This window comes from Schistocerca piceifrons, chromosome 7, assembly GCF_021461385.2.
Source record: "Schistocerca piceifrons isolate TAMUIC-IGC-003096 chromosome 7, iqSchPice1.1, whole genome shotgun sequence".
In the NCBI taxonomy this organism is placed as follows: domain Eukaryota; kingdom Metazoa; phylum Arthropoda; class Insecta; order Orthoptera; family Acrididae; genus Schistocerca; species Schistocerca piceifrons.
Window position 1 is genome coordinate 584,685,066 of NC_060144.1, and position 23,010 is coordinate 584,708,075.

Genomic DNA, 23,010 nt, shown 5'->3' on the forward strand with positions numbered 1-23,010 from the left:
CGATGTGTTCAGCCAGTTCCGAACACCTGTGCGCGTCATTTGTTTGGAAACTGCGCCCAGGCTTTTTGTGATGTTCGTAAAACTTACCTAGCCAAGCCATTTATAATGTTCCATTCACTTCGCCATACTGTAACACATCAATTCCTGGCACCGCCCGTGCGCTCGCCCTGTCCGCTACTGTGGACCCTGGAGCCGGTTTCTAGCATCCACGAGGCGGAGACGTTGTTCAGCCTGGATGTGGTGTATGGTGGACCAGACTACAAGTCTACCCCCCACCCACTTCTACCCACGATGGTCGGTGTTTTGCAGCATCTCTTGGACATCAATTTTGAAAAGCCCTAGCAGGAAGCAAATCTTTCAAAAAATGTGTGTGAAACCTTATGGGACTTAACTGCTAAGGTCATCAGTCCCTAAGCTTACACACTACTTAACCTAAATTATCCTAAGCACAAGCACACACACCCATGCCTGAGGGAGGACTCGAACCTCTGCCGGGACCAGCGAATCTTTGCGAAAGCTAGTAGTTTTAATATCACTCCAGTACAACCTCGGAATTTTGCGACGGTAATAATCCACAGACGCTTTGTCCGTGAGCTCTGAATATGTCTGGGTTTTTCTTCCCTTGCTCCATTATGAACAACATAAAAGGAAATCTTTTCTGAGAAAAACGCCCGTTCTCTTTGCAACAGAGAGGGTACACGTATTCAAGAAAGCGCTTATATATGCCATTTTGAAATGTGCATTTCAATAATAAACTGAGCAAGATAAATTAACATTCTTATTATTTCACTGGCCTGATTTAACGTATATATTTTTCACTGTTTCAGGATCGATTTTGAAAGTACTAGTATGGCGTAATGTCTCTCTGATGAGAAAACCAACAATACGTTCAAAGTCCATTCTTTGATTATTCGTTTAATTATGAGGCCTACAACATTGCTCTCGCCGTTTTGGCATTTGCGGTTACTGGTAGTATAGGTGGTAGGTCGTAAGCGTCATAAAATAAGCTTGGGAACTTGTAAACACAACGATACCAAAATAGTAGTCGATTTGTGATTGCATCACAAAAGTTATTCTCGATTGAATAATACGTCAACTTACAAGTCCAATTCTCATTATTAGCGGAAAGTTTTAACTGTTGTTTTAACATGCAGAAATCTGCAGCTGAGTCTCATAAAATGCTGGGTAAGGCCTATGGTAAGGCACCTATTCGTGAAGGAACGTGCAGAGAATGGCTTCAAAGCTTCAAGATCGGTGATTTTGACGTCGAAGGCCGGCATGACGGTGGAAGAGACAAAGTGGTCGAAGCTATTGAAGCTGAAGGAAACAGTCACAGGAGATAGTTGTCCCCTGAAAGACACACGGCCACAAAACAGCAATAGACATGAAAACGTGATTTTGCAACATGGCAACGCTCAACCCCACGTCGAAAAAAAAAGTCAAACCACGCTCGCCGTGTTCTCCAGACATTTCTCCCCTTGACTACCAGCATTTTCGATCAGTGGCACACGGGCACACGGCATGGCTGACCAGCACTTCCGGTCACATGATCAAGTGCAAAACTAGATCGATTCATGGACCTCCTCGAACGACGTCCAGTTCTTCCACCGCGGGATTCGTGTGCTGCCCGAAAGATGGGAGGAAGTAATAATCAGCGATAGCCAGCATGTTGAACAGTAAATTTTTTGTAAGTTTTTCACAACAAAGTCTCAAACTTCGAGAAAAAACGGCGGAAGCAAAGTTGTAGACCTAATATATTCCCCGACATGCATCTTTGTGAGCTATTTTAAAAAACAATTTCAAGCAACTTAAAACGTAACCATGTATGTTTCACTTTTGGCAGCCGTCAGTCAGCTGGAACACACACACACACACACACACACATATTCACACTACGTAGTGAGAGCTGGAAATGGTCAATGAAAAGCTTGAATTTTGTTCCTAAGACTCATTAGCTGAAACACATCAGCAAAGATTGTCTCGTCAGATCAAAAATAGACCCAGCAGGAATATTTCGACACAAACTAGATTTCCTCGAGAGAGCCCGACCTGCATTTCCACAGCATAAAGCCTTGATACCTGACAATCATTTAAAGGAAATACTCCACGAGGGACGATTAGAAGGCTAATGCCAACAGTGTAGTATCACAAGAGGTCTGAAGGTCGCAAGTGAAATGCGAGTTTATAGCTTAAAATGAAGAGTTACTAGACAAAATATTGCTTTATTTACGGGAACTTACTGGAGCAGCATTTATGACGTTCAGCTTACTATGATGAGGGAGAGTGAAAAGAAACCAGGAACACTAATAGCATTTGGATACCTCCAAGAATCTTTCCACAATAATATTACGCGTGAAATCCTCACGAGAACGAGAATAAACGAGTGGGAAATTAAAATAAACCATCAACTTATTTGACAGTGTTGGGGGGGGGGGGGGGGAAGTTGTACAGGCGTAACTTCGAGAAAGGAGAGGACTACCACCCTGTAAACACAGAACAATGATACAATAGAAGACTTCGCGATTCTGTAAAAAACACAAATGGTTTTGTATAATTTAAGCGTGTTCGCTGTATACGGAAGTAGAAGTAAAACTGGCGCTGTATATAACATCGAGCAAAACTGTGTCATATCAGACAAAACAATCAGGAAAATATTGTACGTCGTGCGACCTGACGCTAGAAGTTTCCTTGGCTGGGTTGGGTTGTTTGGGGAAGGAGACCAGACAGCGAGGTCATCGGTCTCATCGGATTAGGGAAGGAAGTCGGCCGTGCCCTTTCAGAGGAACCATCCCGGCATTTGCCTGGAGTGATTTAGGGAAGTCACGGAAAACCTAAATCAGGATGGCCGGACGCAGGATTGAACAGTCGTCCTCCCGAATGCGAGTCCAGAGTCTAACCACTGCGCCACCTCGCTCGGTAAGTTTCCTTGAAATCGTTTCTCTACGATCGTACATTGAAAAGTGGCTCGCCTCGCCTTGTAAAAGATAGTAATCGGTGTTAAAAGAACTGGTATTATTCCCTTGACCATTTTATCAGCGGGGAAAGTGTTCGAACTCAGGTCGAATATTTTGCTCTGCACAAGCAATAAGGAATTAAGAAGAAAGATTAAGACGGCAACATTTTTCACTACTAAACTATTATGACATTAAGTATATTCATTTTCTTTTATTCAAAAGAAAAAAAAATTAGCCACAATATGATTTTTTTTCGTCAGCTCACACCATTTTACTGCATACGAACATAGAATAGCGTACGTGATCGTACGAGCTCGCGGCGAAAACACTATAATACAGTTGAAACGTTCACGTGCTTGCAAAAGGGCACAAGTAGCTTCGCCTTGTTTTTGCTCTCCCGCGCCCGAGATCCCGGGTTCGATTCCCGGCGGGGTCAGGGATTTTCTCTGCCTCGTGATGACTGGGTGTTGTGTGATGTCCTTAGGTTAGTTAAGTTTAAGTAGTTCTAAGTTCTAGGGGACTGATGACCACCGATGTTAAGTCCCATAGTGCTCAGAGCCATTTGAACCATTTTTTTGTTTATGCTCTGGGTTAGGTATGGATACAGCGTTCGATGGATGTATACACAGCAGCAGGAAAAAATAAAACATACTATTAATAGAAAACTACAATTTCAGTACTTTGAAACACGTCCCAACTATCGACTGGCGGTTTGGAAATAAGAGGGGGGTTAATGCAACAGACATAATTGTGTCAACTTCGATCCATGTGAACATCCACTATACTTTCTGTCAGAACCTCGCTAAAAACAAAAGCTCTCCACGCTTGGAGTTACGTTAAACTGCCTCAGCTGTTATGAATCGAGAGCAAGGTCCCCGCGTTTCAGTTTTGGAGACCCGACAAACAATGTGGGAGGCCTGTGACAGCTAGATGAGTGTTCCTACAAAGAGAAGGGCCTGATTCGCAGGCATAACTCACGGGGGCGGCTCGGGGCTTATCGACGGCGCCGCGCCGCTGAAAGATACGGCCCTGTTTACCTGCTCGGTGCGGTAGGCAACCGTAAATCTCATACTGGCAGGCAACCTTCTCTCCCAGTCCGGCAGCAGCGGCGGCGGCGCGGTAGCAGGTCAGCGGAACGCAGAACTCTGGTACAGTCGCACTGCTGCTGGCCCTCTGACCAGCGAATGATGAAAGACATCAGAATAGCTCAGTAGTTTACTAAACAGGGCTGGGTGTAGGTCCTGAAAGCAAATACCTGAGCACTTACTGAAATCCTACACTGGCTGAAGTTCACGACGCACACTGAAATGACAAAAGCCGTAGGATAGCGATACTCATGTACAGGGTGAATCACTAACTACTGCCACCTAGAATAACTCAGAAAATATGATAGGAGCTGAAAAGTTTGCGGGACAAAAGTTGCATCGGACAAAGGGGGTCATAATATGACATTGGTTTTTTGTTGCTAGGTGAGGTTGCGTCAGAGATATGAAGGTCAACTTAGTTTCTTTAAATTGGATGCTACAGTTTGGTACTTATTTTCTGATAACGACTATCGAGACGAAGCCAATGATGTGAAACAGTAAAGTCTTTGAAGGTCAACAAAGGTCAGAAGGTGGCATGAACGTCCATTTACAGAAGGTGTTCGAAGCGATGACCATTGGTATCAATGCAGTGCTGCAATCTTCTTATCATGAATTGAGTGGTATTCCTTATCATATCGGCACCTTTCGAAGCACATGCTCTGACAATTCTGTCTCGTATACCACGCAAATAGTAAATACTCGCCGAATATGGCGTATCCATCTAACGTGCCATTGGCATGTAAACACCATTCGACGGTTTCGCAATTAGTGCTAATATGAACGGAAAGACTAGTGTCGTCGAATCAAGCGAATGTGAATGACGTATTCCTTCGAAGAACAAGTCGATATGCTTCTCATTTACGGAGAATGTCAACGAAATCCAGTGAGAGCTGGAGACTTATACTTTGAAAGACATCCTCAACATACTCACCCTACACATCGTACATTTACATGTGCGTATGATAAATTGAGAACAACTGGATGATTTTTAACGCATCGGAAACATATGCGGCAAAGGAAAGTTACTAACGAGGAAATGGAAATTCGTACTCTTGCCACTGTGGTTCGAGATCCTTGTGTTACTTCGCGTCAAATCACAAGCGAATCTGGCATGAGCCAAAGTAGGTCCTTACCATATCGGTCTCCACCAAGAATTAACTGGTACGCATTGTATGCGCCGCACTGAATTCTGCCCATGGGCTCAACTTCAGATTCAGAGGGATGACACATTTATTAATTTGATTTTATTTACTGACGGGGTTACATTCACGAATCATGGAAACGTTAATTTGCATAACATGCGTTATTGGGCAACTGAAAATCCATGTTGGCTACAGCAAGTTGCACACCAAAAAACGCAGTCGGTGAATGTATGGTGTGGGATTCTGGAGGACAGAATTACATGCCCCTATTTTAACGAAGGAAATCTTAGTGGTAGGAAGTACACCAAATTCCTGCAAGAAACATTAGGTCTGTTATTGGAAGAAACACCTTTAGGAACAAGGAACAGAGTGTGGTATCAATGCGATGGGTGTCCGGCACATTTTTCGCTGATGGATAGAAATGAGTTGCAGGGACAATTCCCAAATCGTTGGATTGGACGCGGAGGAGATGTGTCGTGGCCGGCTCGTTCGCCGGACTTGGCGCCTGTGGATTTTTTCTTGTGGGGTTTCGTGAAGGACATTGTTTGTAAAGACGTTCGAACTATACCTAAAGATACGCGAGAGAGAACTGTCAGAGCATGTGCTTCGATAAGTGCCGATGTGATAAGGAATACCACTCAATTCATGATAAGAAGATTGCAGCACTGCATTGATACCAATTGTCATCACTTCGCGAACACCTTCTGTAAATGGACGTTCATGCCACCTTCTGACCTTTGTTGACCTTCAAAGACCTTACTGGATTCGTCTCGATGGCCACTGTCAGAAAATAAGAACCAAACTATAGCATCTCATTAAAAAAAAAAAAAAAAAAAAAAAGGACCTTCATACCTCTGAAGTGACCTCACCTAGCATCAAAAAACCAACGTCATATTATGGCCCATGCAACTTTTGTCCCACAAACTTTTCAGCTCCTATCATACTTTCGGAGTTATTCTTGGTGGAAATAGTGACTCACCCAGTATACAGGTGGCGCTGCTATAGCGTAGACACGGAATAAAAGGGAAATGCATTGGCGGAGCTGTCATCTATCCTTGGGTAATTCATACGAAAACATCTACGATGTCATTAAAGCCGCGTGACAGGAATTAACAGATTCTGAACGCGGAATAGTAGTTGGAGCTAGACGCATGGGACACTCCATTCCGAAAATCGTTAGGGAATTCAATATTTCGAAATCCACAGTGTGAAGAATGTGCCGAGAGTAACACATTTCAAGCATTACCTCCCACCACGGACGACGCACACTGGCCGCCGGTTTTCACTTAATGAACTACAAGACCGGCATTTGTGTAAAGTTGTTACTGTTAACAGGCGCGCAAAACTGCGTGACAAATCGCGGAAATCAATGTGGGACGTACGACGAAGGTATCCCTTACGACATAGCTAGGAAATCTGGCGTTAATGGGCTATGGACAGCAGACGACGGACGCTAGCGCCTTTGCTAACAGCTCGACATCGCCAGCAGCGCCTCTGCTGCTCTTGTGGCAATATCGGTTGGACCACAGACGACCGGAAACCGTGGCCTGCTCAGATGAGCTCCGATTTCATTTGGTAAGAGCTGCTGGCAGGATGCGAGCGTGGCGCCGACTCCACGAAGCCATGGACCCAAGCTGTCAACAAGGTAGCGTGCAAACTGCCCGGTAACTCCATAACGGTGCACACTGTGGTTACATCGAATGGACAGGGTCCTCTAGCCCAATTGAGCCGATCTTTTATTGGAAATGATTGTGTTCGGCTACTTGTAGATCATCTGCATCCATTCATGGACTTAATACTGCCAACAAGGATGCAATTTTAACGGATGACAGTGCCCCTCAATTCGAGCGAATCATTTGGTCACCCAGATTGCCCAACGCAAATGCCAACCAACATTTATGGGACATAATTGAGATGTCGGGTTGAGCACAAAACTCTACACCGAAAACACTTCCGCAATTATGGACGGTTATAGAGGCAGCATGACTGATTATTTAGACAGGGGACTTCCAACGACTTGTTGAGTCCATTCCTCGAGGAGTTGCTAGACTACGCCAGGCAGAACGAGGTCCGGCATGATAATAGGAGGTGTTCCATGAAGTTTGTCCATCCCAGTGTATAGTCGACAAAACAAAACTTTTCGCACGTCTTGGTGAGTTGGGGTACGTTCGGTTGTGCACGATTCGCGCGAGTGGTGAAGCAACAGACACTGGCAACGGTGGCACCACCACATGTGTCAGCTTTCAGAAGCGCATTTGTTCCTGTCTAATTGTAGCGATGGCAATTCTGGGCCTTTCTGATTTTCTATGATTCGGTATATTTACCGCATGTTGTTTTTTATATGCGATATGACATCTACTTTTATCTGTCTGAAACGGTTTGTTAATTGATTTGGGGGAGGGGCCCAAACAGCATGTTCATCGGTCCCATTGAATTCGGGAAGGATGGGGACGATAGTTGGCAGTACCTTTTGAAAGGAACCATCCCGACATTTGCCTGAAGCGATTTAGGGAAGTCACTGAAAATCTAAATAGGATAGCCGGACGCGGGTTTGAACCGTTGTCCTCCCGAATACGAGTCCACCGTGCTAACCACTGCACCACCTCGCTCGGTTGTCTGAAACACTGTGATGCTTCGTTGAAAACTCGAGTAAGAGCAAACGCGATAAGCCGCGTCATCGCGTTTGAGGCTCTGGAATTCTTTTGAAGTAATTAACGTCCGCATATCTTCGGTATCATTTTTTTTTACGTTGTACTGTTTGCTGGTGTCCTGAAAGCGTAACACGAATATAGCCGAGTTATGCCGAACATCCGAACATGTTAACACACTGCGCCACAGACGGGTATGTGACACACAGTCATTTACTGCTGGGATGTGTGAGCACCAGCAAGCCATCAAAGAGGGCGGCCTGGCACTCGTCCAGTACGATGGTTTCAGTGCGCGTAAGGCGGCAGCCAGGTGCGGCGTTGAGCTTCGCTGCTCCCGGGAGTGCATACAGCGGTGGCGCGAGACGGCGCTAACCGGCCGGCTTCGAGGAAAGGTGTCGACGCTTCAGGTACACAACGTATTAGCTGACAACCACTTTTGAATACCTTCCAACTCAAGAATGACACCAGTTTCCCTGGAGGCATGCAAACCGTTCACGACCGTTTAAGGGATGCTCACCTTTAAGCCCAAAGGGCTCTTAATAAAGGAGAACATCTTTGACGTTCACAAACTTTATAGGCTTGCCTTCGCTAAATTGAATGTAGACCGTGCTTGTCACCACGTCATCGTTTCAGTATGTAGCTCAGTGAATGACGATATGGTGATGGTCTTCAGGCCATGGGGAGCACATCAGGACCCGTGCAGTGCGTGGCGCAACATTCGCGTGTCGACCGCATCACGGTCTCGTGCTGTAGATGGACCTCGTCATATGTGGCAGGGATACTTCATAGCATTCGTGGTCGCCTCGCCGCTGAGCAGTATGTGCACATCAGGAAACATACTATGGTGCCGAGAGAGTGAATACGCTAAGCCAATGGAATGACCCAGTCTCCGCAAGGCACTCACCGTTTCACACCAGTCGAATCCCTCAACAATGGCTCTCGCAAAAGGCTGATGTCTAGCTGATCGACTGGCCTGTTCGAGCGCGAGAGCCCTACTGAAAATCTGTGCTCCTAAACTGAGCATCGCTGGCCGACATCCCCCCCCCCCCCCCCACACACACACACCTCACCACTATGGAACCCAGCGTTGAACACAAAGGAGTCTTACGGACGTTGAGACATACTTCCGGACGCTGACCACCTCCGTGTCCGGTCGTATGAGGCAGGTAATTTATGTCAATGGATGGTGGAACTCACACTAGCTTATCCCTGATGTGAAACTTTCCTCCTCTCACATTACTTCGTAATTATTACAGCATTTGATACAACTGTACGTTTTTAAGTGGAAACCCGTGTCAGCTCGTTACTTCGTAAATTCGAATTAGTCTTACTTTACACTTAATGCATGTAAATTTGAAAAAAAACGTTCTAAAACGTGAGTTTCAAACGAAGTAGAAATGGTGACGTAATATGACAGTCAAAGAAAACAATACCGACCAATATAAGAAGAAGTAAACTCTACAATAATAACATTCTCTTCGTTACTGCCTCCTCAACATTTTCTGGGTTTATTGTGCGCAAGAAGTGCAGTCGGGATATACAAAAATACTTTTTCCAAGTTAACATCCTTCGGGAGCCCAAGAGTAGCATTCTACGCACTGTGTCTACTTCTCTACGTTAGTCTTCAGAGAAAATAGCACTGCAGAGGACGCCATCAGTGTCTTCTTCTTCTTCCTCTTCTTATTCTTCTTCTTCTTCAGACTGCACATCTGAAGCATTGCCCTCATTTTGGTTTTATCTGACTCTGAATGATTGGAAGATGATATCTGCTGCGTTTTTCTCTTTTCCTTTTTTCAAGATCAAAAGTATTGCTTCCGTTTTCTTTGATTCCGCCACAGCTTTCTTTCAACTGTTTCAAACGTTCCCTGTATGGTGATGATACTAGCTACTTAACAGATTGAGAACGTGCTGATTTCACTGCAGCCGGTGGCTCTTGTAGTGGCTTCATGATTCTGGGACCTGGCCGGATATGATTTGGATTGACGCTTACTCCGTTGTTTGCATCACGTATGCCAGCCTCCTGGTGTACGGCAAAGTCATGTCTGTAAGTACGTATATGCCTCTTACGCGGGAAGAGTCCACTTTTCTACAGGCCGTTTACAGCATTTTTCTCTGTTACTGCTCTCAAGTAGGCCAGTCCAAATGACCTCATAATCCGATACGAGGTTACCACTTGACCTCGGTTATTTGCCCATTATGTTGCTGTTTCTTGGGGGATAATGTGTTTTAAACGGTCACGTCTGCCCGAAAGAAACGCAACAGGACCTGTAATGCCCTCAAACACATAAGCGATTTATCATAAGAAATGAAATGACAGTATCTGTATAGACTGTAGCGGCGAGTGAAAATTTGTACCAAGGCCTGGAATCGAACCAGGGCCTCCTGTTTGCTAGTCAGGTGCGTTAGCCACCGTGGCGCAGCGGTTCACACAACTGCACGGATAACCCTGGTACGCCTCCCTCCTCAAACCGAATTTTCGCTGCCGCCCCAGTCTACGGCAAATCCCCACCTTACACACGAACAGAACTGCTGAGGATCTCATACTTCATACAGATATGATTTCAGTCCATATACATAAAATCGTACCTGTATGAGACCAGTAAAGTCTCTGAAATTGTGTCATTTCATTTGTATAAGTACCTGCACCTGGGTTTGAGACTAGACACACCATTTACGTTCGACACTGAGAAGCTATTCCAGCATATGGAGAGCCTCGGCAATTCTGTTCGTGTGTAGTGGGGGGGAGGGGGGGGGGGGGGTTGAAGTAGACTGAGGCGGCAGTGGGTATCTGTATCGAGGACAGAGGCGTGCCAGAGTAATCCGTGCAGTTGTGTGAACCGCTATGCCACGGTGGCTTAGTGGCTAACGCACTTGACTAGTAAACAGGAGACCCTGGTTCGATTCCTGGCCTTGGTACAAATTTTCACTCGCAGCTACAGTGTATGTATGGAAAATGATATCAGCATGAAACCAGTAAAGTCTCTGAAATTGTTCCATTTCATTTCAAGTGACTGTATAGCATGAATGGGCGGGCGCTGAAGTGGAGATGGGATTACACGACAGGATCAGGACAACACAAGCAGGCGGTACGCCCCAAGAGATACGACCTATCAGAAAAAACACCATCGGCTGGTGACATTTCGATGACGATGGAAGTACCGTCGTTGACTGATCGTGATAACTGTAAGAAGACTCTGATTATGTTTTGACTTGGTGTAATGAACGTTACGTCTCTTTAGAAATGAAGTAAGGTACTGGAATGCAAAAATAATGACAAAATACCTGACAGTATCCCATTACAATATTGTTGGTGAACGTCTTGGGGGGCCACAGCATACAAGTATGTAGGAGTAAACGGAACTTGACTAGCGACAAAAGAGAGATTCTGGTACTGTCGTCTTAGAATCCCTGTCCGGCACAAAATTTCAAGCTTCCCCAATGATTTAAATCAATGCCAACTCGCAGCCAATGTCTGCAATTCCTTTGTGACTTTCGGGAGTGTTTTGAAACTTAGAATTCTTAAAACATTATTTTAACACTTTTCCGAGCATTTTTAAAGTGCGTAAACAACATTTGTACTGCAAGTTCTATCCTTCCACATTTCAAAACTTGCGGTTGTGACTTTTTATCGTCAGAGTTACCAGCACGGAGTACCGGCGCGTACTGTCACAAATCGAGCACTGGGGACAAAACTAAGAAGTGGTATGCATGGGAGAACTCACATAAAATGGCGTACCAGACGCTAGTGCGACAAATTCTAAAGCGTGGATAACGACAGACATAGGACGAGTTGAGTGGAGTTGAATCGTAAGCCCATACGAGGTTGTAACAGAAATACCCAGAGATTTCAGATGTGAATCCTTGAAGAAACGGCCCTGTAGTTTCCGCGACGCCCTGTTGCCAAAATTCTTCTACGAAGACAGTGCAATCAATATGCAGCCACTATTGTATATCTCGCGAAAGTATGCCGAGAATGAAAGCTATTAGGGCGCGTACAGAGGCAGATAATCGTTTTTCGCTCGCTCAATGTGCGAACGCAGTGTATTATAAAACCGAAAATATTGGTATGACGAACCGTAACCATGAACGGCACGGTGCCTTGAGGACTAAATACGTAAATGCAAGCACATTAACACACTGCGCTTAGATACGACGACACTACATCGAAAGTGTGGCTTTCACTAAAGCGTGCCGCTTGTAAGTAAGAATTAGCACCAATGGAAATTAAAACACCTCCAGCCGTCCCTTTCACACTTTGCACTGACGTCGTTGACGAACGAAGGATAGTGACGACGTTTAAAGAGACCTGGGGACAGTGATTATTTAATACTGGCTCTTGTTATGACTGCACACGAGATTGGATTTCTCCCAATTTACTCCTTTTGTCAGAAAAGTTGCAGGACAGGTTTTTTTATTATTTCTGCGTTTGTAAAACTAATAATACCAAATGTTCTTTTTATGTAACGTGGTGTGTGTGGGGGGGGGGGGGGGGGGGGAGGGGGGGTGTCCTTGAAATGACCTTGGCCATGTTTCTGCGTAAACTCATTAGGTGGCACGGCTGTGCTTAGCAAAATTCTGTTTGGGTTCTTGGTGCATTAGTTATGGTTACACAATGGATGCTCACTGTGAGTAAAGAGTGAACATTAAGTTCAGCTCAGTAAAAGCCCTGGCGAAACGTGGACAATGGTTACGCAAGCATAAGCAGGCGAGGCACTCACGAGGTCGTGTTGTCGAATGGCACAAAAGGTTTTCGCGAAGGCAGAGATTCAGTGCAAGACGATCCCAGAGCTAGTCGCCCGTCTACAGCATATACCGATGCAAACGTGAAGCGTGTAAGGCAGTTATTGCAAGAAGACCGTCATGTAACTGTGCGTCCGATATCAGAATAACTTAATTTGATTCGTGATGTGTGTGTCACAAGATTTTACCCGAAAATTTAGGAAAACGGAAATTTAATGCACAAGTCGTATCTCAAATATTAACAGACGCAGAGAAAGAGAAAAGCCGAAGAATTTCTGCCGAACTGCTCCGCACACCCAGACCCAATTCCACATTTCAGTCAAAGATTATTGGTTGGTGCTACTACCAGCATGGCCCCCACACGAAGCGTCACAGTGCTGAATGGCGGGATCCTGGATCATCAGCCTCGAAAAAAGTCAAACGACAACGTTAGAGAAGAAAGACAATGTTCATCGCATTCTCTGATAGTAAAGAATTAGTTCATCATGAGTATGTTCCTGCAAATGGTTCAAATGGCTCTGAGCACAATGGGACTTAACATCGGAGGTCACCAGTGCCCTAGAACTTAGAACTACGTAAACCTAACTATTCTAAGGATATCACACACATCCATGCCCGCGGCAGGAATCGAACCTGCGACCGTAGCGGTCGCGCGGTTCCAGACTGAAGCGCCTCGAACCGCTCGTCCACAGCGGCCGGCTATGCTCCTGCAGGTCAAGCAGTGAACCAAACTCTTTACATCCAAGTCTTGAAACGTTTGCGACAAGCAACTCGACGTCGCTGCTCTGATCAGTGACATTCTGAGGACTGGTTCTTGCTACATGACTACGCAAGATATCGTGCTGCTTATCTGTTACCAAGAATCTGGCCACGCAGTCTGTTGTTGTAATCCCACATCCGCCGAATTCGCCCGCCCTCTCGGCTTGCAATTTTTTCTTGTTTCCGTGAGCAAAAAGGCGACTGAAAGGAAAGCTTCACCAAGATATCGCAGATATTCAAAAGGCTGTGACAAATCAGCTTACAGGCATCGCAGTTGACAATTTACCGGCTTGCTTCCAAGACCTCCAGAAACGTAGGCAGTTCTGTATAGACAGCCACAGGGAATACTCCGATAGGAGCTAGGATCATTACTTGGCAAGCGCAATTTTCTGTTTTTTTTTTTTAATAAACTTGTCGTGTAATTTTTCTGACAAAAGGAGTACGTTGGTCAGCGGTCTGAAGGTGGTGTAATGGAAACCGAAAGTGGCTGAGTAAATACATTAAGTGCAAAAGAGACGGCTGCAGATGTTGTAATTTTCATTTCATATTGAACAGCCGAGGTCCTCGTATCCATATAAAACAAGGGTGGACATGGAAATAATTTGGTGCAGTCGTGGCCCTACAAGTGTGGAGAGCGAGGTCGCCGACGCAGGTCCGCGCAATCTGTCGTGCAGGGCGAAGCAGGGCGCGGCCGTGGTTGGGGAGGCGGCGCACGTCCGCCGCGTGCCGTGTGGTCCCCCCCCCCCCTCCCCCCCCCCCCCCCCCCAGCAGCACTGCAGGCGCGCCTCGCGGAGTTGCCAGCAGAAAGAAGGGAAGAAGGAAGGGCGGGAGCAGCTCTGCCAGCGGCGCGCGCGGCGAATCGCGAACCGCGGGTTAGCGCGCCCGCCCGGAACTAACGTAATTAAAAGCAGCCGCCTCGGCTGCACCCGTCACGTGGCTGGCGCCACAGCGGGCAACACGGCGGACACTTCCGTACTCGGTGGCCCACTTACCGGAAGGCGCGGTCCAGGGTTCAGTTCCCGAATGAGGAGGGTCACAGTCGGTCACTCGCTTCCCAACTGTGGTGTCACCGCCAGACACCACACTTGCTAGGTGGTAGCCTTTAAATCGGCCGCGGTCCGTTAGTATACGTCGACCCGCGTGTCGCCACTGTGAGTGTTTGCAGACCGAGCGCCGCCACACGGCAGATCTAGAGAGACTTCCTAGCACTCGCCCCAGTTGTACAGCCGACTTTGCTAGCGATGGTTCACTGACCAATTACGCTCTCATTTGCCGAGACGATAGTTAGCATAGCCTTCAGCTACGTCATTTGCTACGACCTAGCAAGGCGCCATTATCATTTGCTATTTATCTTGTGATGCATGTACCGTCAGACCGATGTTCACCAATTATGGATTAAAGTTAAGTATTCCAGAAGCTACGTACCTTTTTTGCTAGTCTCTATTCCTTTAACTGTTCCAGACCTCACGCCAGCCTGTGTGAGCTTACACGCGTGCCTTTCGGCTACCTCGTAGTGGCTTGGCTGTCTCGCCAAGTCACAACAGTTTGGCGCCGAGGATTGACGACGATGATTTTGCGTTCGTATTGCTAGACTGGTTTACTTGTGTTATGGCTTCGCCACAATCTCCAGATGTACTGTCCGACTTTTATCGCTTGCAGCAGACGCAGGCCTTATTGGATGCACCTGGACAGCTCGTCCAGGGTCAACGTGCGATGCAAAACGATGCGGCAGCCGCCGCTCCACCGCTCCCGCAGTCACACCACGCAGTTGCACCACGTTTTCGTCCTTTTGATGCGGCACTGGAAAGCTGGACGGAGTGGTCACGCCAATTTGGATTCCATCTCGCCGCCTACAGAATTCAAGATAACGAGCGGCAGCCTCACTTATTGGCGTGTGTAGGGGTGCAGATGTACCGTGTGATAGTGAAATTGTTTCCTCGACGCGACGTAGCAACTCTGTCCTGCTAAGAAATTTTGTCTGCATTAGATGCATATTTCAAAGAATCAGTCAATGTAGTTGCAAAAAGGTATACCTTCTTTCGTACAAAACGTACGGCCGGTCAGACTAATAGCGAGTGGGTTGCAACCTTGGAAGGCCTTACTAGGGATTGTGCTTTTGAGTGTCAATGTGGACTCCCTTATTCAGATACTATGGTACGTGATGCAATTGCACAGAACGTTTCTGATGTTCGTATAAGGGAACAGATTTTGAAACTAGTCAATCCCTCCCTTCAACAAGTGATGGACATATTGGATCAGCAAGACACACTTGACTTTGCTCAGTAATCATTTGAAACTTCACCAGCCGTGTGTCGAATTTACCGGCCCGCCGGGCGTGCTGCACGGAACAGTAAACAGCCCTCGCGCCCGTCCGCGCAGCTGCCGCCAAGCTCTCCGCCATGTGTGCCGCGCAAGCAAGCAAATGCAGTGCTAAAATCATCCCCGCGGTGTGCTACTACACATTCCCGTGAGAATTGCCCGTCACGCCTGTAATAAAAAAGGACATGTTCAAAGTGTTTGCCAGAAAAAGCTCCGATCGGACACTCACAACACCAACCCAAATACAGAGGGGTCTGGCAAACCAATTGACGGTGTTGTCTCATCTTTGGTAGTGTAGTTGTAGTTCCGGCAATCCCACGATTGATACACGCAATGAACGAGGGCGACCCAGATCGTAGAATGGAGTACTGCGAGTGGTTTACTAACATGGTGCGCAACGATGAAGAGTTTGCAGAGATGATTGTGTGCTCTGATGAGGCACAGTTCAAACTCAATGGTACAGTAAATCGCCACAATTGCACCAACTGGGCCGCCGAAAATCCGAACGTCCAAGTAGACAAAGCCGTGAATTTGCCAGGAGTAAATGTGTGGTGTGGGTTGTCTTACCGGGGCTTCATTGGGCCATTCTTCTCTGACAGCACAGTTACCGGTGAGGTGTACCTTAAGTAGCTTCAGACATTTATTTTACCTGCCATCCGAGACTTGTATGGAGACGGAAGAGTTTACTTTCAACAAGATGGTGCGCCAGCCCACTACCAAAATCGTGTTAGGGCGTATCTCGACGAAAACCTGCCAGCAAGACGGATAGGCCGAAGAGGTGCTGTAGCGTATCCACCGCGTTCCCCAGACCTAACTCCTCTGGACTTTTACCTGTGGGGAACGCTAAAGGACGTCGTTTATCGACAAAAGCCACGCACATTGGATGAACTTCGAGAATCCGTCGTACATTCATGTGCAAATATCCAACTGAACACGTTGCAGTCAGCAGTTCGTACTGTAGTTTGGCAGCATCTTTTGTGTGTGGATGTTAATGGTGACCATTTCGAACACCTACAGTGATATCTTTAAGTTGGACTTTAAGCTACACTTTCACCAAAAATGAGACAACTCCGTCAATTAGTTTGCAAGTTATGGACTTTTAAACAGTGGGTACATTTTTTTGGACGCCTCTGTATAACTCGTCGTCGCTCCCACGTTTAACGTTACACAGACGCCACGCATTTTACACATATTCCCGCGAAAGAAGTCAGTATACCAGATGTGATCAAAAAGTAACGCGAATTTTTTAATTTCGAGGGCTTTAAACATCCAATTTTCAATTTTTTATGTTGTTGGTACACATGTTCCTGATGTATCATTTAAATATTAAGGTTAAACATGTTTTCGAGTGCTCGGAGAATTTTTACTTTCGCAAAAGATGGATCACAGAATTGTATTAAAATTTGCTTCAAAATGGAATTAAGGGCAGCACCGCATCCAAAATGTTGACTGTCGCTTTTGCGAAATCACTACGGAGAGACTTTACGGGTGGTATTAACGCTTCAGAGAGGGTCGAGAAGACGTTGAACACGACGACCGACCCGACCCCCTGGCACATCAATTACTGACGACAGTGTGGAAGACTAAACAAAATGTTTTTGTATGTCCATCCTTGTGACTGGAGATCTCGGGGACTACGGCCGTTCACTTACGCAAGAAAATGAAACACCTACAACAGTCCCTACGATGTCGTTTACTGTACGACTACCAGTTTCGCTGCTTCAGTGCACCATCTTCAGGCCTTAGCTGACGCCAAGAGGGTTAACACCATCCGTACACACGATGTATCAGAGGCCAACATCTATAACTCGTTTTCGCAGATTACCTGCAACTGCAATGTTGTCTCCCCAACTATCAACTCGGATTGATAGTAGATGGTTGGAGAGAGAATACTGCTGTTACATGTAATCTGCGAAAACCAGTTATAGATGTTGGCCTCTCAAACATCGTGTATACGGATGGTGTTAACCCTCTTGGCGTCAGCTAAAGCCGGCCAGGGTGGCCGAGCGGTTCTAGGGGCTACAGTCTGGAACCACACAACCCCTACGGTCGCAGGTTCGAATCCTGCCTCGGGCATCGATGTGTGTGATGTCCTTAGGTTAGTTAGGTTTAAGTAGTTGTACGTTCTAGGGGACTGATGACCTCAGAAGTTAAGTCCCATAGTGCTCAGAGCCATTTGAACCATTTTATCAGCTAAAGCCCGAAGATGGTGCACTGAAGCGCCGAAACTGGTAGACATACAATAAACGACATCATACGGACGGCGGTATGTGTTTCATTTTCTTACGTAAACAAAGTCGTTCTGGAAAATCGGCGAATCACCATCAGAGAAGTTACTGATGATGTCGGGATATTCTTTGGCTCATGTCAAGCAAATTTTTCGGATGCCTTGAGCATGAAACGTGTAGCAGCAAAGTCTGTTCCGACACTGTTGAATCTCGACCAAAAGCGACGTCGCGCAGCCATCACTCAGGAATTACTGAATGAAGTCGACAACGACATAGATCTTCTAAAGACGGTTATAACAGGTGACGAAACAGTGGTACACGAGTATGACGTGGAAACCAAGGCCCAATCGTCCCTACGGAAACTGCCTGGAGAGCCAAGACCCAAAAAAATTCGACTACTTGGATCACATGCGAAGATTCTTCAATGCGACAGTGCCTTATGGTCGTACGGTCAATAAGGAATAGTACCTTGAAGTAATGAGCCGTCTGGGTGAAGCAAACAGAAGAAACCGGCAAGAATTATGGCAAAACTACTGATGGAAATTGCTTTACGCTAATGTTCCCGCTCACGCCTAAATGCTTGTTCGTGATTTTTTTGGCAAAGAAAAACCTCTATGATGCCGCAACCGCCGTATTCGCCGGACACGGTCCCTAGCGGCTTCTTCCTATTCCAGAGGCTGAGAAGAACCATGAAAGGACGTCGTTTTGCCACCATTGATGAGATAAGAACAGAATCTTTGAAGGAGATGAAGGCTAAAAAGTAAGTGAGTTCAAGAAGTGCTTCCAAGACTGGAAAAAAGCGCTGGCACGAGTGTATTGTGTCTGAGGCGGATTACTTTGAAGCGCATTAATAAACAAACATTCTTTACACAAAAATTCCCGTTACGTTTTGACCACACCTCGTACGGACACGCAATCAACAGGGAAACTCCCACGAAAAACACACTACGTAAAAACCTTAACAAGTGCCAGACTTCAAGTACTTGCGAGAAACTATCCAAGCCACAGGACTGAACACAGCTCCAAGACAAAATGAATACCGAAGCTGGTAGAGGCGTACAAACCGACGTGGAACCCTATAACAACAACGCTGCCTGTATCTAGTAGTGCGAAACTGCGACAGTACTACATATTGTTTTCTCTGGTTATCATGGTTTCTTGTTTCTGATCTTAGTTTGCCAACAAACCCTTCCACTACCGTTCATTTAAAAAGAAACAATTTCTGTAAAAAAAACGAATAAAATACACGTCACCCCAGAAGAAATTCGCCGTTTCCCCAAAACCAGGCAACGACAGCTATGCACCTGTGAGCAAAAATAAGAAGGTTTAATGCTATTTTAACAGACAGCCCCATAGAAGATAAAATCGCAGCTGAAAGGGCCAATAAGAAGAAAAAGCCACGTACTATCAAGATGGACGAAGTGGCTAATGTTGACACGTCGAAGAAGAAAAATGAATTTTTCCAGAAAACATAGATCTGAAATTTCTTCTAGAAATTCTGAAGACGGCGTGTCAGACGTTAGCTATGCCGACAGTGAACACAGCTTGGCCTTCCTTAACAATGGTACTTCGGAGCCTGGAGTACTTTTACACGGCGAAGAGCTTTCACCCTCCGCTTCCTGACTAGACGAAGGTGAGGGCTCTCATTCGAATGTTCCCACGCGTCCAGTAGAACCTGGAAGAGATGCCAACACGTCACATCGAACACGACCAACAATGCATCTCAGACGAACTAGAGACGACCAGAAGAGGATTATTCAATGTCATACCGACAAAGTAAAATTGAGCGGAAATTGAATGCATCTATTAACGTAAACGAGCGCCCAACTTCTGCACTCCTGGCTGAATTAAAACGGTGTTCGTCACACTTTTTTACCCCAGAGCCAATACTGGCATTTTGAGATGGCAGCTGAGGCCTCATACGTGCTGATATTATTATTAACTAACGTACAAATAAATACGTTATGAGCTCCCAATAGACTAGTTACAGCACGGGCGCGATAACTTCGACCCCTAGTACTGGTCGTTGAAACTCGGCACCATTCGGAACACTTCGTGTCGACTTCTCTGTGCCAGGTTGTTGTCACCTTCCGTAATCCCTACAGTTGTAACACTGTAACTGCCTGACGAAGAGCTGTTGCGTGCGTATGATTAACAGATTAATAACAGTAACTGAACTCGTATTTAAATGCACTTATACAGTACGAGCCAAGGGCCTTGCCGCAGTGGTAACACCGGTTCCCGTCAGATCACCGACATTAAGCGCCGTCGGGCTGGGCGAGCACTTGAATGGGTGACCATCCCGTCTGTCGAGCGCTGTTGACAAGTGGGGTGTACTCCGCCCTTGTGAGGCAAACTGAGGAGCTACTTGAGTGAGAAGTAGCGGCTCTGGTCTCGGAAATTGACATACAGCCGGGAGAGCGGTGTGCTGACCACATGCCCCTCCGTATCCGCATCCAGTGACGCCTAAGCTCTGAGGATGAGACGGCGGCCGGTCGGAACCATTGGTCCTTTAAGGCCTGTATTTGTTTTACGCAGTATGAGACAGGATCAAAAATGTAACTAAATGTTTGGACTGTCGTTTTTCTTCGACTTATTCCTAAGCATTACAACACCCTTAATGCAATTTCATATTACGTGCCACGAGTACGCAGCGCATTTGAAGATGACCGTTGCTATACTGTGCATTCACGAATCCATGTTACTTCCGTTTGAAATTTATATTGAGCAACAGCTGATCGGTACGAAATACGTACGTCCAAACGCTGTCAGTACTGGAAGACAAACAGAAAAACATTCCCCCTCCGCTCCCCCACATCCTTCAACCCCGCAGTGATCCCGGTCGTTTCTCTTTAGCACCTGTGGTAAGCGGCCAGTATTACGAGTACTTAGCTCAACGCCAAATTCACCAGCATCAATGAAAATTAAGCACTTCTTAAACACTTATTACTATGTAAGTATTTTTATTCGAAGCAGTAAAACTGCACTCCTAATAAGATCTCAACGTTAGCTGACGTTTTTGGATTTGGCTGTTAGTTACTGGATGTGTATAATTATAAAATAGGGCTGAGAGCCGCGAGACGCAGGAGTAGTATTTGCTTCGAGCCGCAGCTTCCGATCACTAATTCAAAACATCGAGCTAATTCCAGATGTATAATTACAGGTAGCTACAATAATAAGCAGAATTTATTTTCCTTGAAGGATTCATTGTTTGTTCACATATTTAAGTTCCTACTGTTGTTTACACATTTAAGAACTTCCATCGAAAGAAAGGTATCCCAAGATTTGATGAAATAAAATGTTTTTCTTCGAAAACTGCTGTGTTGTGCCTACGTATCCCTATGTAGATCAGATTATGTCAACTGACTCCTGGGGGCCGGTCGGAGTGGCCGAGCGGTTCTAGGCGCTACAGTCTGGAACCGAGCGATCGCCACGTCGCAGGTTCGAATCCTGCCTAGGGCATGGATATGTGTGACGTCCTTAGTTTAGTTAGGTTTAAGTAGTTCTAAGTTCTAGGTGACTGATGACCTCAGATGTTAAGTCCCATAGTGCTCAGAGCCATTTGAACCATTTGACTCCTGGGGTGTATCAACTAACGGCGCACTGGGAATTAGTAGGCATAATTTCAAGCTTTTAGGTTCAAATGGCTCTGAGCACTATGGGACTTAACATCTATGGTCATCAGTCCCCTAGAACTTAGAACTACGTAAACCCAACTAACCTAAGGACATCACACATCACACAACACCCAGCCATCACGAGGCAGAGAAAATCCCTGACCCCGCCGGGAATCGAACCCGGGAACCCGAGCGTGGGAAGCGAGAACGCTACCGCACGACCACGAGCTGCGGGCAAAGCTTTTAGGAAAAGTGGTTTTAGCATTATCTGAACGCGCATTTAATTTAGGGGCTCTATAAGACTTTGTAATCAAAAAGTTTAGCTATCCGTTGCATTCGCCGGAACCTGTCCAAGTATTGTACCACAAAAAAAAAGTAGAATCAAATTCCAAAATTACGCCAACTGACCCCAGACTCCCCTATAAAATGTTTGTTGCTACGGCCAGCACCTTACCACTTCCAGATCCAGGCTCCGCACCGTTCGAGTGAAGTCAAAAAAAATATGTCGCGCAAGAATACGACAAGCAAACCGTTTCCTTAGTAACGCGAGCAGTCTCATTGCTTTCGTGGCGAGATTGTGCGTTCTGAAAAGCGCGAACGCGATAGGAAAGGGAGCGCGAGTTAATGACATTAGCGAGTACACGAATCGCCCGCTGGTTGCGGCGCGATGTATGCAGATGTGATTCTCGCTGCGACGCGCGGTGGAAAGTTAGTTGCCGGCACCTGGCGCACGCAGCGCGCCCCTGTCCGCCGCCAAGTGCCTCCGCTAACGAATGCGCGCTCGCTCGCACCGTGTAGGTGGGGGGGGGGGGGGGGGGGGGAAGGTCCGGCGGACGCGCGCAGACGCGGGGCGTCCGCTAATGAAGCCCTCCTGCGCGCCATTAGCATGTAAATGCCCGGAGCTAAACTGACGTTGTGTGGCGCTGTCTCTCTGACTGGTCACTCTCGGACGCGGATTGACTGCGCGCGGCCAAACAACGCAATTCAATTGCAGTACAATTTTGCAGGTCGCTATTTGCATCTGGCCGCTTCATTCATAATTCATCCGGCCGCGGCACCCCCCAGGGGGGCGGTCTGCGGGGGTGGAGGCGCCGGGACGGGGGTGGAGGCGCCGGGACGGCGGCGGCTGGCCGTTACCACGCCGCAGGCGGCGCGGCATCGCACGCCGGGCCGGCCATACGCCGCCGCCGCCGCCGCCAAATTCCATCAGCAGGCGCCGGCCGGTGCTCGCGGCTAATGCGCGTTCACGATCCGCCGCGCTGCGGGCGGGATGGAAACACGCGCGCGCCACACGAGCCCTGGAGTAGCGCGAGGGCAACTTTCGCTTCTGTCGAACGCGGTAAACCCGCACGGAAGGGAGGGCAGTAATTCAGCCGGGACATTTTCAGAGAAAAGACAACACTGGTCGTAAAAAAACACCCTAAAAGTCGTCCTCTCCTCTCGAGGGACGTGTAAACGCACGTGCACCAGGAGATGGTGACGTCAGAGCGTGGAATTCTACGTTCCGCTACACTGCCC

The 23,010-nt window shown here is 46.8% G+C and overlaps 1 protein-coding gene across 1 annotated transcript in view; it reads right to left on the bottom strand.

Moving 5' to 3' along the window:
* The window catches only part of LOC124709097 (formin-like protein 8), a 35,608-nt gene extending 12,957 nt beyond the window's left edge, over window positions 1–22,651 (bottom strand). The window contains exons 1-2 of the mRNA XM_047240745.1: window positions 22,551–22,651; window positions 3,933–4,125 (exon numbers count right to left, since the gene is read on the bottom strand). Coding sequence (XP_047096701.1) covers window positions 3,933–4,125; window positions 22,551–22,651 — 294 coding nt within the window. The remainder of the gene's footprint in view (window positions 1–3,932; window positions 4,126–22,550) is intronic.
* Between the last annotated feature and the right edge of the window lie 359 nt (window positions 22,652–23,010).